General features: G+C 41.3%; 1 protein-coding gene across 2 annotated transcripts in view; it reads left to right on the forward strand.

Moving 5' to 3' along the window:
• Positions 1-16,515, forward strand: part of DMGDH (dimethylglycine dehydrogenase) — a 92,707-nt gene that overhangs the window by 35,346 nt on the left and 40,846 nt on the right. The window contains exons 6-7 of one of the 2 annotated variants that reach the window (XM_002744831.6): positions 1,663-1,911; positions 3,761-3,959. In XM_002744831.6, the coding sequence (XP_002744877.3) occupies positions 1,663-1,911; positions 3,761-3,959 (448 nt within the window). The remainder of the gene's footprint in view (positions 1-1,662; positions 1,912-3,760; positions 3,960-16,515) is intronic. The other variant, XM_008991902.5, reaches the window with a different exon arrangement.

Below are 16,515 nucleotides of genomic sequence, written 5' to 3' on the forward strand. Positions count from 1 at the left end.
GTGGTATGCGCCTGTAATCCTAGCTACCGGGGAGGCTGAGGTAGGAGAACGGCTTGAACTCGGGAGGTAGAGGTTGCAGTGAGCCAGGATCGTGCCACTGCACTCCAGTCTGGGCAACAGAGCAAGATTCTGTCTCAAAAAAACAAAACAAAACACCAAAAAATAGTTCTGATGCCCACAGTTAGATTTCTGGTTTGCAAATGGGTACCCATTTCTGAGTTTATTATACAAGTGTGACCAACTTAGCCACTGCAACAAACGAAACAATAGCATACAAGGGAAAGGTTTAGACAGCTACATGGAAATAAACTTATATGTACAAGTACATAGTCTAGGTTCCCAGACTGACTCATAATTGATGAGACTGCATCTAGTTTGGAACCTCATAAGGATAGATTTCAGAATTCCTTATTAGATTCAGAAAAACAGCAGAGACAGAAACGGTTAAAAAAATTAGCGTGCAATCCCTAAAGAAATAAATAGGATCGTGTGATCATTTCAATGATCACTCAAAATTATTATGAAACACACAAGCAAATAGAACTCCCTGCCCCAAAATCATCTAATGATAGGTCAGGCAACAGCATATCCTTGCCAAATAATAAGCATTTTTATTATTTTAGATTCTAAAATCCCTTTATACAGTGAAGGTGCCTTGGATTTTTAAAATAAAACCTTTCTGCAGCAAGAAAACCAATAAGATGTGATGATTACAAGATGTCCATTGTGGCCTTGGGCATGTCTTACCCGTTAGCTCCCACATCTGTGTACTGAAGGGTTAGCCTGGGAAAGAATCAAGGGTCTTTTCAGCCACAAATTATCCAGTTCTATCTTTTGCATGTGAAAAAAATAACATTCACTTCTACTACTAAGACAATTTCTGTGTTAAGGTGAAGTGGGAAACATTTGTCTTGGGAACTCTCCACCTACTTATGAGACCAATCTCTTTCCTGTGGCTCCTCTTCCTCCCTGGTTTTGACTTCTGGTGCCTTATGAGCCCTTACAATAAAGGATCTTACAAACATATTCAGATTAAACTTTTAAAACAACAGATAAAACTTAATGAGCTCTCTCTCCCAAAGTCTTGAAATTTTGGGAGAACCATTTTCAAATTTTAACAGAACAATCTTGTATTTTTGGAGTTTGGGCATCAACAATTTGGGGAGAATAGGGCTTGGAGAATAGAGGAGTTGGCTTGTAGGGCTTTCTTAGGCCTATCATTTTGTATTGTGGTGTTGGTCACAGCAACATGGGGGCCTCTTTTGCCTGACCATCCCTGTCCACAAATAGGGGCAGTCTGTTATGGTACTTCTTATTAACATTTGTACATTTTGTATGTTTGAGTTATTTATTTTTTGTTCCAAATAATTTTTTGCCATTTTTTTCCCTGCCTACCTTTGCTTATGGGCAACAACATTTTCAGGAATGGAGTTCCCCTGATCATAGATATCTTCGAATCTCTGGGAGAGGCAAAACATTGTCTTCTCTTCTCCCATTTAGTTTTGCAATGACAAAAATTGAGATTGTCATGACATTTATTAGACTTTGCCATGAGTACTTAAGCCTTCTAAACGTTTTATTTTAATATAAATTGCTATATGAGTGTCAGTTGTGGTGTGTTTATATATGCGCTGACACTTTAAAATTATTTTTTTGTTTAAGGATTTTGGGCTCGTGAAGTAGGTAAAATAATTGGACTAGAACATCCTCTCATTCCGGTTCAACATCAGTATGTTGTTACGTCGACTATACCTGAAGTGAAAGCTTTGAAACGAGAACTCCCTGTGCTCCGTGACCTGGAAGGATCATATTACCTTCGACAGGAAAGGGATGGGCTTTTGTTTGGTCCATATGAAAGTCAGGAGAAAATGAAGGTTCAGGACTCCTGGGTCACCAATGGAGTTCCTCCAGGTGGGTTCAGCAAATGAAAGTGTGTGCTGGTCAGACACGAATGGTTCATCCTCTCCATGGCTGGGGATGGCTGTAGAATAAGGCAACATCATCACACTAGACTTTCATATACCTGGGACACTGGTGGTAACGGGTTTGAGGTGAGCTCTGTTCTCATATCCCTTTGAACAATCACAGCAGGGAGTGGGATAAGAGTAGTTTATGGTAGAGAAGTTGAAGGAACATTTCCAGCTGCTTTGAAAGGCTCCAGTTACATTTTTACCTGCTCACAAAACCTCCTGCCTCCCCATTTTTTCCTCAATCCACTGCCAGCTTGGTCTACTTTCAAGATTTGAATATAGCCACTATTATGCTTTTACAGCTGGAAAAACAGCTGGTATCTGAGGTCAGATATCCATCCTACTGAGAATGAAAACCTAAGAGTCCATAACAAAGCAGGGTTTTTAGTACTGTAAATGGAGGTCCTCCATGCTGCATAAATGGATATGGAAAAGGCTTGTGCCTCTCTGCCAAAGCAGGGGATACTATAGTTTCTCTTTCAAGTAAGGGAGATGGATCTGTTTTTGCTTTTCATGAAGTGTTTCCACAAAACCAGATTAAAGATTGGGTCATCTAAAGAGGTACCTCAGGTTTTAATCTATAAAGAGAGCTAAAAAAAAATCACTGGGGCACTGAAATATTACAGGAAATATAAACAAATGGAGGAAATGGAACTTCCTAAAATTATACTTTGACAAGCTTCTTGAGGTAGGAAATGAATCCCCCCATCCTACTCCTCAAAGAGTAGTCTCAAGTAATAGCAAATGATCACTAAACCACCTTCCACAGAAGTTAGGCCAGCTGGTTTCAGGGCTTTGGTTGGGCTGAGTGGGCTCTGCACATTTGAGCCTGAGTAGAATTCCTCCCGATTCCAAAGAGAGGGCTGAAATGCCACCTGAGAGCCTCCCTCTCTGCTATTCCCCATGTTGGCAGCTTCTCCTTCAAATAAATGTTGAACAAATATTTAAGTAATGCCATTTGAAGGGAGAGCTGGATTGTTAACAGTCTGTGAGCATGGGTACCTGTGTATGCTAGTCCACCCTGGTGGTCTGCAGGTCTCCATGAGAATGACCCTACCTGCAGTCCCCAGGAGAGGCAAGAAGCTGGCTGGCTGCTATGTAGAAAAATCACCAGTATTGATGGAGACATTCTTTTAGAAGCTCATCTCTGGCCCTGCCTGTAATCACAGTGACTTTTAGGACAAGAGGAGGATTATGCTTCAAGACCCTGCCTCTTTTCAGAACTCTAGCCCTTAGATGTGTGGGGGGCAGGCTGAAGGAAAGAGCCTCCATGCCATTCCTTCCCTGCTGAAAGGAGAATTAAAAGAGGTGTGAAATCCATTATCTTAGATCTCGAGCAGTATTCTGCTTTTTCCAGGATTCTGCCATGACTTTGTAAACTCCCATTTGCCCTCATCTGAGCAGCAGGGGCAGGGGGGATGAAACAGGTTCTTATGGTTAATTGAAGCATAATGATCTCTCTTGACAAACCAAATTATTCTTTGTTTCTTTAAAAAACTGTGATTGGATTAAATATCAGAAACTATATTATCAATACATTTACATTTTCTATTAATTAAAGAGGCTAACTTTTATGATTTTGTTTCAAAAACAATAACATTACTGTTCTCAGTAATATAAATGGATACTCATCTATTTTTAGTGAATATCAAGTTTAGACTTGAACAAAAAATGGCAGTACTTTCCTAACAGGCCATCTTTAAATGTAGGCCATGTCAGAGACTTGAATCATTTCACAGGACTTGTCAGCTCAGCTAGGGCATCCTGACCACAAGGGCAAATCTTTTTAGGTTTTGGAAAAGAACTCTTTGAGTCTGATCTAGATCGAATCATGGAATACATCGAAATTGCCATGGAAATGGTTCCTGTCTTAAAAAATGCTGACATCATCAATGTCGTCAATGGTCCTATCACGTATTCTCCTGACATTCTGCCTATGGTGGGGCCCCATCAGGGGGTCAGAAACTACTGGGTGGCCATAGGCTTTGGGTGAGTATCTTCATGTAATTCAACATTTATTGTAGAATCACTTATTTTAGCTAAATCTAGTCCCATATTCTCAGGATGCAGAAGGGAAATGTGGGAGGCTGAGAGACCCAGAAAGTTTTCTCCCTTTCATGACCAAGGAATCATACAATACTAAAAAAATACTAGTTTAATCATTTATATGTATTTCAAAGAAGGGCAGTTATTTCCTGGAACACAGAAGGGCAATGATTTCTTGGAGCTTTCTCTCTCTCTCTCTCTCTTTTTTTTTTTTTAATGAGATGGAGTTTTGCTCTTGTTGCCCAGGCTGGAGTGCACCAGAGCGCTCTTGGATCACTGCAACCTCTGCCTCCTGGGTTCAAGTAATTCTCCTGCCTCAGCCTCCTGAGTAGCTGGGATTATAGGCACCCACTATCACACCCAGCTATTTTTTTTTGTATTTTTTTTTAGTAGAGATGGGGTTTTACCATGTTGGCCAGGCTGGTCTCGAACTCCTGGCCTCAGGTGATCTGCCTGCCTCAGCCTCCCAAAGTTCTGGGATTACAGGAATGAGCCACCTTGCCTGACCTCCTGGAGGTTTCTTTTTGCATATTTTCTGCCATTTCTAGTAATGGTTTCTCTTTTTATGCTGTGTATCTTCAGATAGTCAATTGGCCCCAGTTTTACAAGGATGTTTTCATAACACAATGTGACAAAGATAACTAAAAATGTCAAATGTATAATATATCTGCTGCATTTTTCACCATAATTCATGTTTGTCCAACGTGATTTGTTTCTTTATAATTCCTCAGGTTGCTTCCTATTATAAATAGGAATGATTCCATTGCCTCTTTGATGTTTCATTTCCATTATGTGTTCCATTAATTTAGTGAATATTGATGTCAACCCCACTCAACTATCATATCACAGCTTCTAATACTCTATTTTTCTTCCTCATTTTATCTCTCCATTTATTCAACTAATGTTTAATAACTGCTAGCTCTGTGCCAGGCCTAGAGTTAGGCATTGGGATTCAGCTGACAACAAAGGCAGTGAGGTCTCATTGGAGCTGGAAGGCTGCCTGAGGCACAGCTCTGCTAATCTATTAGGTAGGCTGGGGTCTCCACTAAAGTAGCTGCAGTGAAGACTGAGAGATGGGAGATAAAATTATCTAGATTTGGTGATCAATTCCTTAAGATATTGAAGGGAAAGAGAAAATGGCAAATAATGGCAACCTTTCTAACTTGACCACTGTCTATATGTTGGAGCCATGGAGAGAGCCAAGAAAATAATGAGTTCCATTTTTGATGGATTGGGTTTGAAGCTTTCAGCTTAGGTACATGGGACATCTGGAGGGAGAATGTCAGATGGAGATTTGGGATGGGAAGTTGTAATGTAAATGAGGACTTATATAATTACCTATGGAGTCCATATGCAGGCACGTGCAAGCAGGAGTGCTTCTCCTGCATGTCCCTCATTTATCTTCTTTGGAGAAAATTCTATTCATATACTTTGCCATTTTTATAATTGGTTAATTTGTCTTTTATTGTTTAGTTGTAGAAGTTCTTTATATATTATAGATATAAGACCCTTATCAGGTACATGATTTGCAGAACTTTTCTCCCATTCTGGGGTTGTCTTTTTACTTTCTTTTTTTTAATTTTTTATTGGATTATAGGTTTTGGGGTACATGAGCAGAGCATGCAAGACAGTTGCGTAGGTACACACATGGCAGTGTGCTTTGCTTTTCTTCTCCCCTTCACCCACATTTGGCATTTCTCCCCAGGCTATCCCTCCCCACCTCCCCCTCCCACTGGCCCTCCCCTTTTCCCCCCAATAGACCCCAGTGTTTAGTACTCCCCTTTCTGTGTCCATGTGTTCTCATTTTTCATCACCCACCTATGAGTGAGAATATGCGGTGTTTCATTTTCTGTTCTTGTGTCAGTTTGCTGAGGATGATGTTCTCCAGATTCATCCATGTCCCTACAAACGACACGAACTCATCATTTCTGATTGCTGCATAATATTCCATGGTGTATATGTGCCACATTTTTCCAATCCAGTCTATTATCAATGGGCATTTGGGTTGATTCCAGGTCTTTGCTATTGTAAACAGTGCTGCAATGAACATTCGTGTACATGTGTCCTTATAGTAGAACGATTTATAGTCTTTTGGATATATACCCAGTAATGGGATTGCTGGGTCAAATGGAATTTCTCTTTCTAAGGCCTTGAGGAATCGCCACACTGTCTTCCACAATGGTTGAACTAATTTACACTCCCACCAACAGTGTAAAAGTGTTCCTTTTTCTCCACATCCTCTCCAGCATCTGTTGTCTCCAGATTGTTTAATGATCGCCATTCTAACTGGCGTGAGATGGTATCTCAATGTGGTTTTGATTTGCATCTCTCTGATGACGAGTGACGATGAGCATTTTTTCATATGACTGTTGGCCTCATATATGTCTTCTTTCGTAAAGTATCTGTTCATATCCTTTGCCCATTTATGAATGGGCTTGTTTGTTTTTTTCCTGTAAATCTGTTTGAGTTCTTTGTAAATTCTGGATATCAGCCCTTTGTCAGATGGGTAGACTGCGAAAATTTTTTCCCATTCTGTTGGTTGCCGATCCACTCTAGTGACTGTTTCTTTTGCCGTGCAGAAGCTGTGGAGTTTCATTAGGTCCCATTTGTCTATTTTGGCTTTTGTTGCCAATGCTTTTGGTGTTTTGTTCATGAAGTCCTTGCCTACTCCTATGTCCTGGATAGTTTTGCCTAGATTTCCTTCTAGGGTTTTTATAGTGCCAGGTCTTATGTTTAAGTCTTTAATCCATCTAGAGTTAATTTTAGTGTAAGGTGTCAGGAAGGGGTCCAGTTTCTGCTTTCTGCACATGGCTAGCCAGTTTTCCCAACACCATTTGTTAAACATGGAATCCTTGCCCCATTGCTTGTTTTTGTCAGGTTTATCAAAGATTGTATAGTTGTATGTATGTTGTGTTGCCTCCGGTGCCTCTGTTTTGTTCCATTGGTCTATATCTCTGTTTTGGTACCAGTACCATGCTGTTTTGATTACTGTAGCCTTGTAGTATAGTTTGAAATCCGGTAGTGTGATGCCCCCCGCTGTGTGCTTTTTGCTTAGAATTGACTTGGCTATGCGGGCTCTCTTTTGGTTCCATATGAAGTTCATGGTGGTTTTTTCCAGTTCTGTGAAGAAAGTCAATGGTAGCTTGATGGGGATAGCGTTGATTCTGTAAATTACTTTGGGCAGTATAACCATTTTCACGATATTAATTCTTCCTAACCATGAACATGGAATGTTTCTCCATCTGTTTGTGTCCTCTCTGATTTCGTTGAGCAGTGGTTTGTAGTTCTCCTTGAAGAGGTCCCTTACGTTCCTTGTGAGTTGTATTCCAAGGTATTTTATTCTTTTTGTAGCAATTGCGAATGGCAGTTCGCTCTTGATTTGGCTTTCTTTAAGTCTGTTATTGGTGTAGACGAATGCTTGTGATTTTTGCACATTGATTTTATATCCTGAGACTTTTCTGAAGTTGTTTATCAGTTTCAGGAGTTTTTGGGCTGAGGCAATGGGGTCTTCTAGGTATACTATCATGTCGTCTGCAAATAGAGACAATTTGGCTTCCACCTTTCCTATTTGAATACCCTTTATTTCTTTTTCTTGCCTGATTGCTCTGGCTAGAACTTCCAGTACTATATTGAATAGGAGTGGTGAGAGAGGGCATCCTTGTCTAGTGCCAGATTTCAAAGGGAATGCTTCCAGTTTTTGCCCATTCAGTATGATATTGGCTGTTGGTTTGTCATAAATAGCTTTTATTACTTTGAGATACGTTCCATCGATACCGAGTTTATTGAGGGTTTTTAGCATAAAGGGCTGTTGAATTTTGTCAAATGCCTTCTCTGCGTCAATTGAGATTATCATGTGGTTTTTGTTTTTGGTTCTGTTTATGTGGTGAATTACGTTTATAGACTTGCGTATGTTGAACCAGCCTTGCATCCCCGGGATGAATCCTACTTGATCATGATGAATAAGTTTTTTGATTTGCTGTTGCAATCGGCTTGCCAATATTTTATTGAAGATTTTTGCATCTATGTTCATCATGGATATTGGCCTGAAGTTTTCTTTTCTCGTTGGGTCTCTGCCGGGTTTTGGTATCAGAATGATGTTGGTCTCATAAAATGATTTCGGAAGGATTCCCTCTTTTTGGATTGTTTGAAATAGTTTTAGAAGGAATGGTACCAGCTCCTCCTTGTGTGTCTGGTAGAATTCGGCTGTGAACCCGTCTGGACCTGGGCTTTTTTTGTGTGGTAGGCTCTTAACTGCTGCCTCAACTTCAGACCTTGTTATTGGTCTATTCATAGTTTCAGCTTCCTCCTGGTTTAGGCTTGGGAGGACACAGGAGTCCAGGAATTTATCCATTTCTTCCAGGTTTACTAGTTTATGCGCATATAGTTGTTTGTAATATTCTCTGATGATGGTTTGAATTTCTGTGGAATCTGTGGTGATTTCCCCTTTATCATTTTTTATTGCATCTATTTGGTTGTTCTCTCTTTTATTTTTAATCAATCTGGCTAGTGGTCTGTCTATTTTGTTGATCTTTTCAAAAAACCAGCTCTTGGATTTATTGATTTTTTGAAGGGTTTTTCATGTCTCAATCTCCTTCAGCTCAGCTCTGATCTTAGTAATTTCTTGTCTTCTGCTGGGTTTTGAGTTTTTTTGATCTTGCTCCTCTAGCTCTTTCAATTTTGATGATAGGGTGTCAATTTTGGATCTCTCCATTCTCCTCATATGGGCACTTATTGCTATATACTTTCCTCTAGAGACTGCTTTAAATGTGTCCCAGAGGTTCTGGCACGTTGTGTCTTCGTTCTCATTGGTTTCGAAGAACTTCTTTATTTCTGCTTTCATTTCGTTGTTTACCCAGTCAACATTCAAGAGCCAGTTGTTCAGTTTCCATGAAGCTGTGTGTTTCTGGGTCGGTTTCTGAATTCTGAGTTCTAACTTGATTGCACTATGGTCTGAGAGGCTGTTTGTTATGATTTCAGTTGTTTTGCATTTGTTGAGCAGTGCTTTACTTCCAATTATGTGGTCAATTTTTGAGTAGGTGTGATGTGGTGCTGAGAAGAATGTGTATTCTGTGGATTTGGGGTGGAGAGTTCTGTAAATGTCCACCAGGTTTGCTTGCTCCAGGTCTGAGTTCAAGCCCTGGGTATCCTTGTTGATTTTCTGTCTGGTTGATCTGTCTAGTATTGACAGTGGAGTGTTAAAGTCTCCCACTATTATTGTGTGGGAGTCTAAGTCCTTTTGTAAGTCATTAAGAACTTGCCTTATGTATCTGGGTGCTCCTGTGTTGGGTCCATATATGTTTAGGATCGTTAGCTCTTCTTGTTGTATCGATCCTTTTACCATTATGTAATGGCCTTCTTTGTCTCTTTTAATCTTTGTTACTTTAAAGTCTATTTTATCAGAGATGAGAATTGCAACTCCTGCTTTTTTTTGCTTTCCATTAGCTTGGTAAATCTTCCTCCATCCCTTTATTTTGAGCCTTTGTGTATCCTTGCATGTGAGATGGGTTTCCTGGATACAGCACACTGATGGGTTTTGGATTTTTATCCAATTTGCCAGTCTGTGTCTTTTGATTGGTGCATTTAGTCCATTTACATTTAGGGTTAATATTGTTATGTGTGAATTTGATACTGCCATTTTGATGCTAAGTGGCTGTTTTGCCTGTTAGTTGTTGTAGATTCTTCATTATGTTGAAGCTCTTTAGCATTCAGTGTGATTTTGGAATGGCTGGTACTGGTTGTTCCTTTCTATGTGTAGTGCCTCTTTTAGGAGCTCTTGTAAAGCAGGCCTGGTGGTGACAAAATCTCTGAGTACTTGCTTGTTCGCAAAGGATTTTATTCTTCCTTCACATCTGAAGCTCAGTTTGGCTGGATATGAAATTCTGGGTTGAAAGTTCTTTTCTTTAAGAATGTTGAATATTGGCCCCCACTCTCTTCTGGCTTGTAGTGTTTCTGCCGAGAGATCTGCTGTGAGTCTGATGGGCTTCCCTTTGTGGGTGACCCGACCTTTCTCTCTCGCTGCCCTTAGTATTCTCTCCTTTATTTCAACCCTGTTGAATCTGACGATTATGTGCCTTGGGGTTGCTCTTCTTGCGGAATATCTTTGTGGTGTTCTCTGTATTTCCTGCAATTGAGTGGTGGCTTGTCTTGCTAGGTGTGGGAAATTTTCCTGGATGATGTCCTGAAGAGTATTTTCCAGCTTGGATTCATTCTCTTCGTCCCCTTCTGGTACACCTATCAAACGTAGGTTAGGTCTTTTCACATAGTCCCACATTTCTTGGAGACTTTGTTCATTCCTTTTTGTGCTTTTTTCTCTGATCTTGGTTTCTTGTTTTATTTCATTGAGTTGGTCTTCGACTTCAGATATTCTTTCTTCTGCTTGGTCAATTCGGCTATTGAAACTTGTGTTTGCTTCGCGAAGTTCTCGTATTGTGTTTTTCAGCTCCTTTAATTCATTCATATTCCTCTCTAAGGTATCCATTCTTGTTATCATTTCCTCGAATCTTTTTTCAAATCTTTTTTCAAGGTTCTTAGTTTCTTTGCATTGATTTAATACATGATCTTTTAGCTCACAAAAGTTTCTCATTATCCATCTTCTGAAGTCTAATTCCGTCATTTCGTCACAGTCATTCTCCGTCCAGCTTTGCTCCCTTGCTGGTGAGGAGTTTTGGTCCTTTCTAGGAGGTAAGGTGTTCTGGTTTCGGGTGTTTTCCTCCTTTTTGCGCTGGTTTCTTCCCATCTTTGTGGTTTTGTCCGCTGGTCGTCTGCGTAGTTGCTGACTTTTTGATTGGGTCTCTGAGTGGACACCCAGAATGTTGATGATGAAGTATTTCTGTTGCTTTGTTTTCCTTCTACCAGTCTAGCCCCTTCGCTGTACGACTGCTGAGGTCCGCTCCAGACCCTGCTTGTCTGGGGTGCACCTCTAGTAGCTGTGGCACAGCGAGGGATGCTACCAGTTTCTTTTTCTGCTCTCTTTGTCCCAGGATGATGCCTGCCTAATGTCAGTCTTTTGGATATAGAGGGGTCAGGGAGCTGCTTGAGGAGACAGTTTGTACTTTATAGGGGTTTAATTGCTGAGCTGTGCACTCTGTTGTTCATTCAGGGCTGTTAGGCTGCTATGTTTGATTCTGCTGCAACAGAGCTCATTAAAAAAAACCCTTTTTTTTTTTTTTTTTCTCAAATGCTCTGTGTTGAGGGGTTTGGGCTTTATTTTTGGATGTCCGATCAGGTGTCCTGCCCAGCTAGAAGGCAGACTAGCCACTGTTTGGCTGCCGAGTCTCCGCCCTGCTGTTGTGTGATTCGTGCTGTTCCTGCCGGCTCTGATGTGGTCTCCGCCACACCCTGCGGCGGATTCTCTTTGTTGTAGCGTGTTGCCTCAGCAAGGGCAGGCTGCGTCAGCAGTGGGCGTGTATCTCAGTAGGTACGGGTTGCCTCGGCAACGGCTGGCTGCGTCAGCAGTGGGCGTGTATCTCCGTTGGGGCGGGTTGCCTCGGCAACGGCTGGCTGCGTCAGCAGTGGGCGTGTATCTCAGTTGGGGCGGGTTGCCTCGGTAGTGGTGGACGCCCCTCCCCCACAGAGCGTCTCGGACCGTCTGCTCGGGATAGTTTGAAATCGCGGTTTTGTTCGTCCCACTGGGTATCCCAATTCCTGCAATCCCCTGGGCTGGGCTACTGTCCAAGTCTCATTCAGTCTCAAGTCCAGCCCTCTCAAGTCTCAGGTTGCCGGTTCAACAGGGCACCCCGACAAGCGCGCCCTGTGGGGATTGCTGGGTAGGGCCGGCCACCGCCGCCCCGGCTGCCGGCTTCACCAGGCAGACCTACTGCCTGGCATCCCGTGTCTTTTTTATACTTGGGAGTTTCCCCGTTCTGTGGGCAACAAAGATCAGTCTGGAAATGCCGCTCTGACTCACCGTTTGCAGATTCAACGAGAAGAGCTCCAATCCTGGGTTGTTCTCACAGCGCCATCTTGAGTCCTCCCCTGTCTTTTTACTTTCTTGTTGGTGTCCATTGAAATATAAAAGTTTTTAATTTTGATGAAATCCAGAATATGTATTTTTTCTTGGTTCACATGTACATTTGGCATCATGTGCAAGTAACCATTGTCTAATCCAAGTTTGTGAAGATTTAAACCTATGTTTTATTCCAAGAGTTTTATAGTTGTAGCTTTTGCATTTAAGTCTGTGATCAGTTTTGAGTTAATTCTCGTGTATGACGCGAGGCAGGTGCCCAAATTCAGTCTTTTCCCATGTATAGCCAGTTGTCCTAGTACTATCCATTGAAAAGGTCATTGAATTATTCTGACATCTGTAATGTCTTTTTTCTGATTCCTTTTCTCATACCAAATGTGTGGTATTTTCCAACAGCAACAACCAGTTGTCCAATTCTCCAGCACCAACTGGGTGTCCAACAATTCCATTCAATTCTGACACCAACTCCTGGAATTAACATAGACCCTACAGATTAAGGGATCGATTCCATAAGACTGTTCTCACTTCAGACACCAGTCTTAAGTCTCAGGAGGCACCCATACTGGGTGTTCCCACAACCCTCTCCTCAGATTTGATAATTTGCTAGAACAACACAGAACTTCGAAACATACTTATGTTTACTCTTTTACTATAAAGGATACAATTCAGGAATAGCCAAACAGAAGAGATACATAATACAAAATGTGAGGGGTTGGGGTGGGTGGTGCAGCACCACTAGGCCCTTTCCAGGCACCTTCCTAGCCCATCACTCTGTTCAACCCAGAAGCTCTCTGAACCCCATGCCTAGGTCTTTACGGAGATTTCATTACAAGGCATGACTGATTAAATTATTGGTGACTGAACTCAATATCCAGTCCCTCTTCACTCCCTGGTGGTTGGAGTAGGGAGTGGTACTGAAACTTCTAACTCTGTAGTTACATGGTTGATTTTTCTGGCAACCAGCCCCTATCCTGAAGCTATCTAGGAATGCCCTCCTTTCTTCACAAAAACTATCTCATTAACATTCAAAAAATAGTAAATCTCAGAAATACTTTATGAACTCCGTGTCAAGAACTGGGGACAAAAATCAAATATTTAATTATACCACAGCATCTTTATAAAAGGTAAATTGACCATAGATGTATAGGTTTATTTCTAGACCCTCAATTCTGTTCCTTCATCTGCATCTATTCTTATGTGACTACTGACTGTATTTTATTTATTTATTTAATTTAAAGACAGTCTTGCTCTGTCGCCCAGGCAATGGCACTATCTTAGCTCACTGCAACCTCTGCCTCCCAGGTTCAAGCAATTCTCCTGCCTCAGCCTCCCGAATAGCTGGAATTACAGGCACGTGCCACCACACCTGGCTAATTTTTGTATTTTAGTAGAGATGGATTTTTGCCATGTTGGCCAGGCTAGTCTCAAACTTCTGACCTCAAGTGATCCACTCACCTTGGCCTCCCAAAGTGCTGGGATTTCAGGCATGAGCCACCATGCCCAGTTGACATTTTCTTAATTACTGTTACTAGACGTTACTAGCTTTGTAGTAACTTCTGAAATCAGGAAGTGTGAATCCTCCAACTTCGTTCTTTTTCAAGATTGTTTTGGCTGGATATCCCATAAATTTTAGGACCAGTTTGCCAATTTGTGCAAAGAAGTAAGCTGATATTTTGATAGAAATTGCACTGAATCTGTAGATCAACTTGGGGAGTGTTGACATCCGAGCAATATTAAGTCTTCTGATCCATGAACATGAAATGTCTTTGCATTTACTTAGGTCTTTTAAAATTTCTTTCAACAATGATTTGTGGTTTTCAGAGTAAAAACTTTGCATGTCTTCTGTTAAATTTATTCCTATTTTATTCTTTTTTATATTGCAATTGACTTTTAGTATTAAGTAATAGAAACTGAGGATCATTGACTGTGAGGCATGTTCTGAGCTGTAAACAAGCAGATAGTGTCACTGATTTCGTGTGGAACACCTATTAACTAACTGCTAAGGAAAGCAGCAAGTTGCTTCCTCTAGAACAAGTTACTTACAACCCAGAAATCCCACCTATTTGCATGTGACTGATGTCAGACTCCTCCCCTGATTGCTGTGGCTAATTTTCTCAGGTAGTAGACATTGGGAGAAGATAACAGGTGGGAGTTGGGGTGGGCAAAGTGCCTCCCTGTCTTTGACAGGTTTGGTCTAAACCAAAAAAGCCTTCCCCATACCTAAAGTTGAGGTTTCTAAGATATTTCATATGTAATATAATGTACTACCCCCATTGGCTGCCCTTCCTGGCTTATATCAGTGCACTCAATCCATGATTCTGGAGGCAAGTGGTTTTCATACCTGGGTGAGAAGCAGAGTCATCTGAGGAGCAAATTAAGAAGCAGAGTCTTGACCATGTGGTTAGTCACATGCACATGTTTTATCCTCCTATATCTCTCATCTGTGAAATTCCTATTATTGGTCACTAGAACCCATGTGGCTTAGTGTGCTTGGGCTGCCATAACAAAGTACCATAGACTGGGTGATTTAAACAACAGAAATTTACTTTCTCACAGTTTCTAGGGGCTGGAGGTCTGAGATCAGGGAGCCATCATGACAGAGTTCTGATGAGGGCTCTCTTCCTGGCTTGCAGATGGCCATCTTCTGGCTGTGTGCTCATGTGGCTTTTCTTTGGTGGGGGTGTGTATGTGTGTGGAGAGAGAGTAAGCTCTCTGGTGTCTCTTCATAGAAGGTCACTAATCCTACCATGAGGGCCACACCCTCATGACCTCATTTAACTCTAAGTACTTCCCAAAGGCCCTATCTCTAAATACCATTACACTGGGGACTAGGGCTTCAACAGATGCATTATGGGAGGATACAAACATTCAGTCCATAGCACCATCAAAGATGTGTTGAATCGAAACAAGCAAACAAACAGATTTCCAGACACCATTCCTGTAGATTCTGATTTACAGAATCTGGAGAGGGGTTCCAGGAATCTGTATTTTATTATAATATTATCTTTAATTCTTGGTACAGCCAGTTCAGGGAATAGGTGTTTGCAAACTGCTTACATATGTGCCAGTGATCATTTACCTCACACACAGAATATCCTCAGCCAAAGCTATTTTACTTTGGACATTTGTTTTGTCACAATTCTAACAAGTTTTTCTGCTTCTAGGTGACTAACACAACGCCCAAAAAAAGTCTTATGAATTATATTTAATTGAATCTGATTTTCTTGGCTTAGAACAGATTATAAACAGCACATTTAGAGGGGAGAGTGCTATAAGATGTAACATCCAGTCATTTAGCAGAGTTATAAAAAAGCAGATACACTCTGAAAGCATAGCTGCCCAGGGCCATCGAAAAGTATCTGGAATTCTGCAGATTAATGCTAGAGACAGAAGAAGAACCTAACCCTCCTCTGCTTATTAAGTTCCCTTCTACTTTCACTTCACACCTCACTTCCTTAATAAAATCCTTTTAACTGGTCATACAAGGGCTCAATAGCCACCATGTATTCCTTGCCTAGCATTATACTAAGTGCTTTCAAATATCATGGCAATTAATTCTCCTCCAACACCATAAAGAAAGTGTGCACAGGAGAAGAATGAAGCTCAGGGTAGTTACATAACTTGCCCCAGGTCACCCAGCTAAGTGTGGCAGAACAAGAATCATACCCGGATCTTTTCCCCATGCTTTTATACTTTTAGCTACTAAGCCAGGGATTCTCCAGAGATGTTTCCTAACACTCAGTTGTGTGGAATTTTACATAGCGCTTGTTAATGGTTGGATAACTTGTTTGTAAAATATTTGCTTTTTAGAAATAAATTAGATTTCATTCAGGATTCCCCTCCCCGCTACCCCCACCCAAATAACAGCATTCTGCACATTTGTTTGCTCATGTGCATGGTTGAAAGGGAAAGAACATGATGGTATAGCAGCCAGGCCAAAGGAAATAAAAGCACCTCTGGCTCTGCCCTGGGAGTCTGTCAGAAATATAGACGGTGCCATATCTGCTGTATGTATCTTGGCTGAACAAAGATTGAGAATCACTGAAGATAGGAAAGTCGATAACAAGGAGTGTGCGCTCCAGGGTCAAATAAGTGAATTTGTATCCTGAATCTAGTCTTTATTGCTGTGTGACTTTATTTAGCCTCTGTGTGGGGGTTGATCTTTCTCCTTGGTAAAATAGACTTGCTAAAGCATAAATCAGCTTCTACATGTTAGATGGAAACAACGCCTGGTAAATGGGAGGCACTCAGTGTTGGCAAAACTATATAAGCCTTCAAGTCTTAACAATATAGCTTTCAAAAATGGTAACTGTTCTGGCCAGGCATGGTGGTTCACGCCTGTAATCCCAGCACTTTGGGAGGCTGAGGCAGGTGGATCATTTGAGGTCACGAGTTTGAGACCAGCCTGACCAAAATGATGAAAGCCCATCTCTACTAAAAGAAATACAAAAATTAGCCAGGCATGATGGTTCATGCCTGCAATCCCATCTACTTGGGAGACTGAGGCAGGAGAATCACTTGAGCCTGGGAGGCAGA

The sequence above is a fragment of the Callithrix jacchus genome, chromosome 2 (genome assembly GCF_049354715.1).
Source record: "Callithrix jacchus isolate 240 chromosome 2, calJac240_pri, whole genome shotgun sequence".
NCBI lineage: Eukaryota > Metazoa > Chordata > Mammalia > Primates > Cebidae > Callithrix > Callithrix jacchus.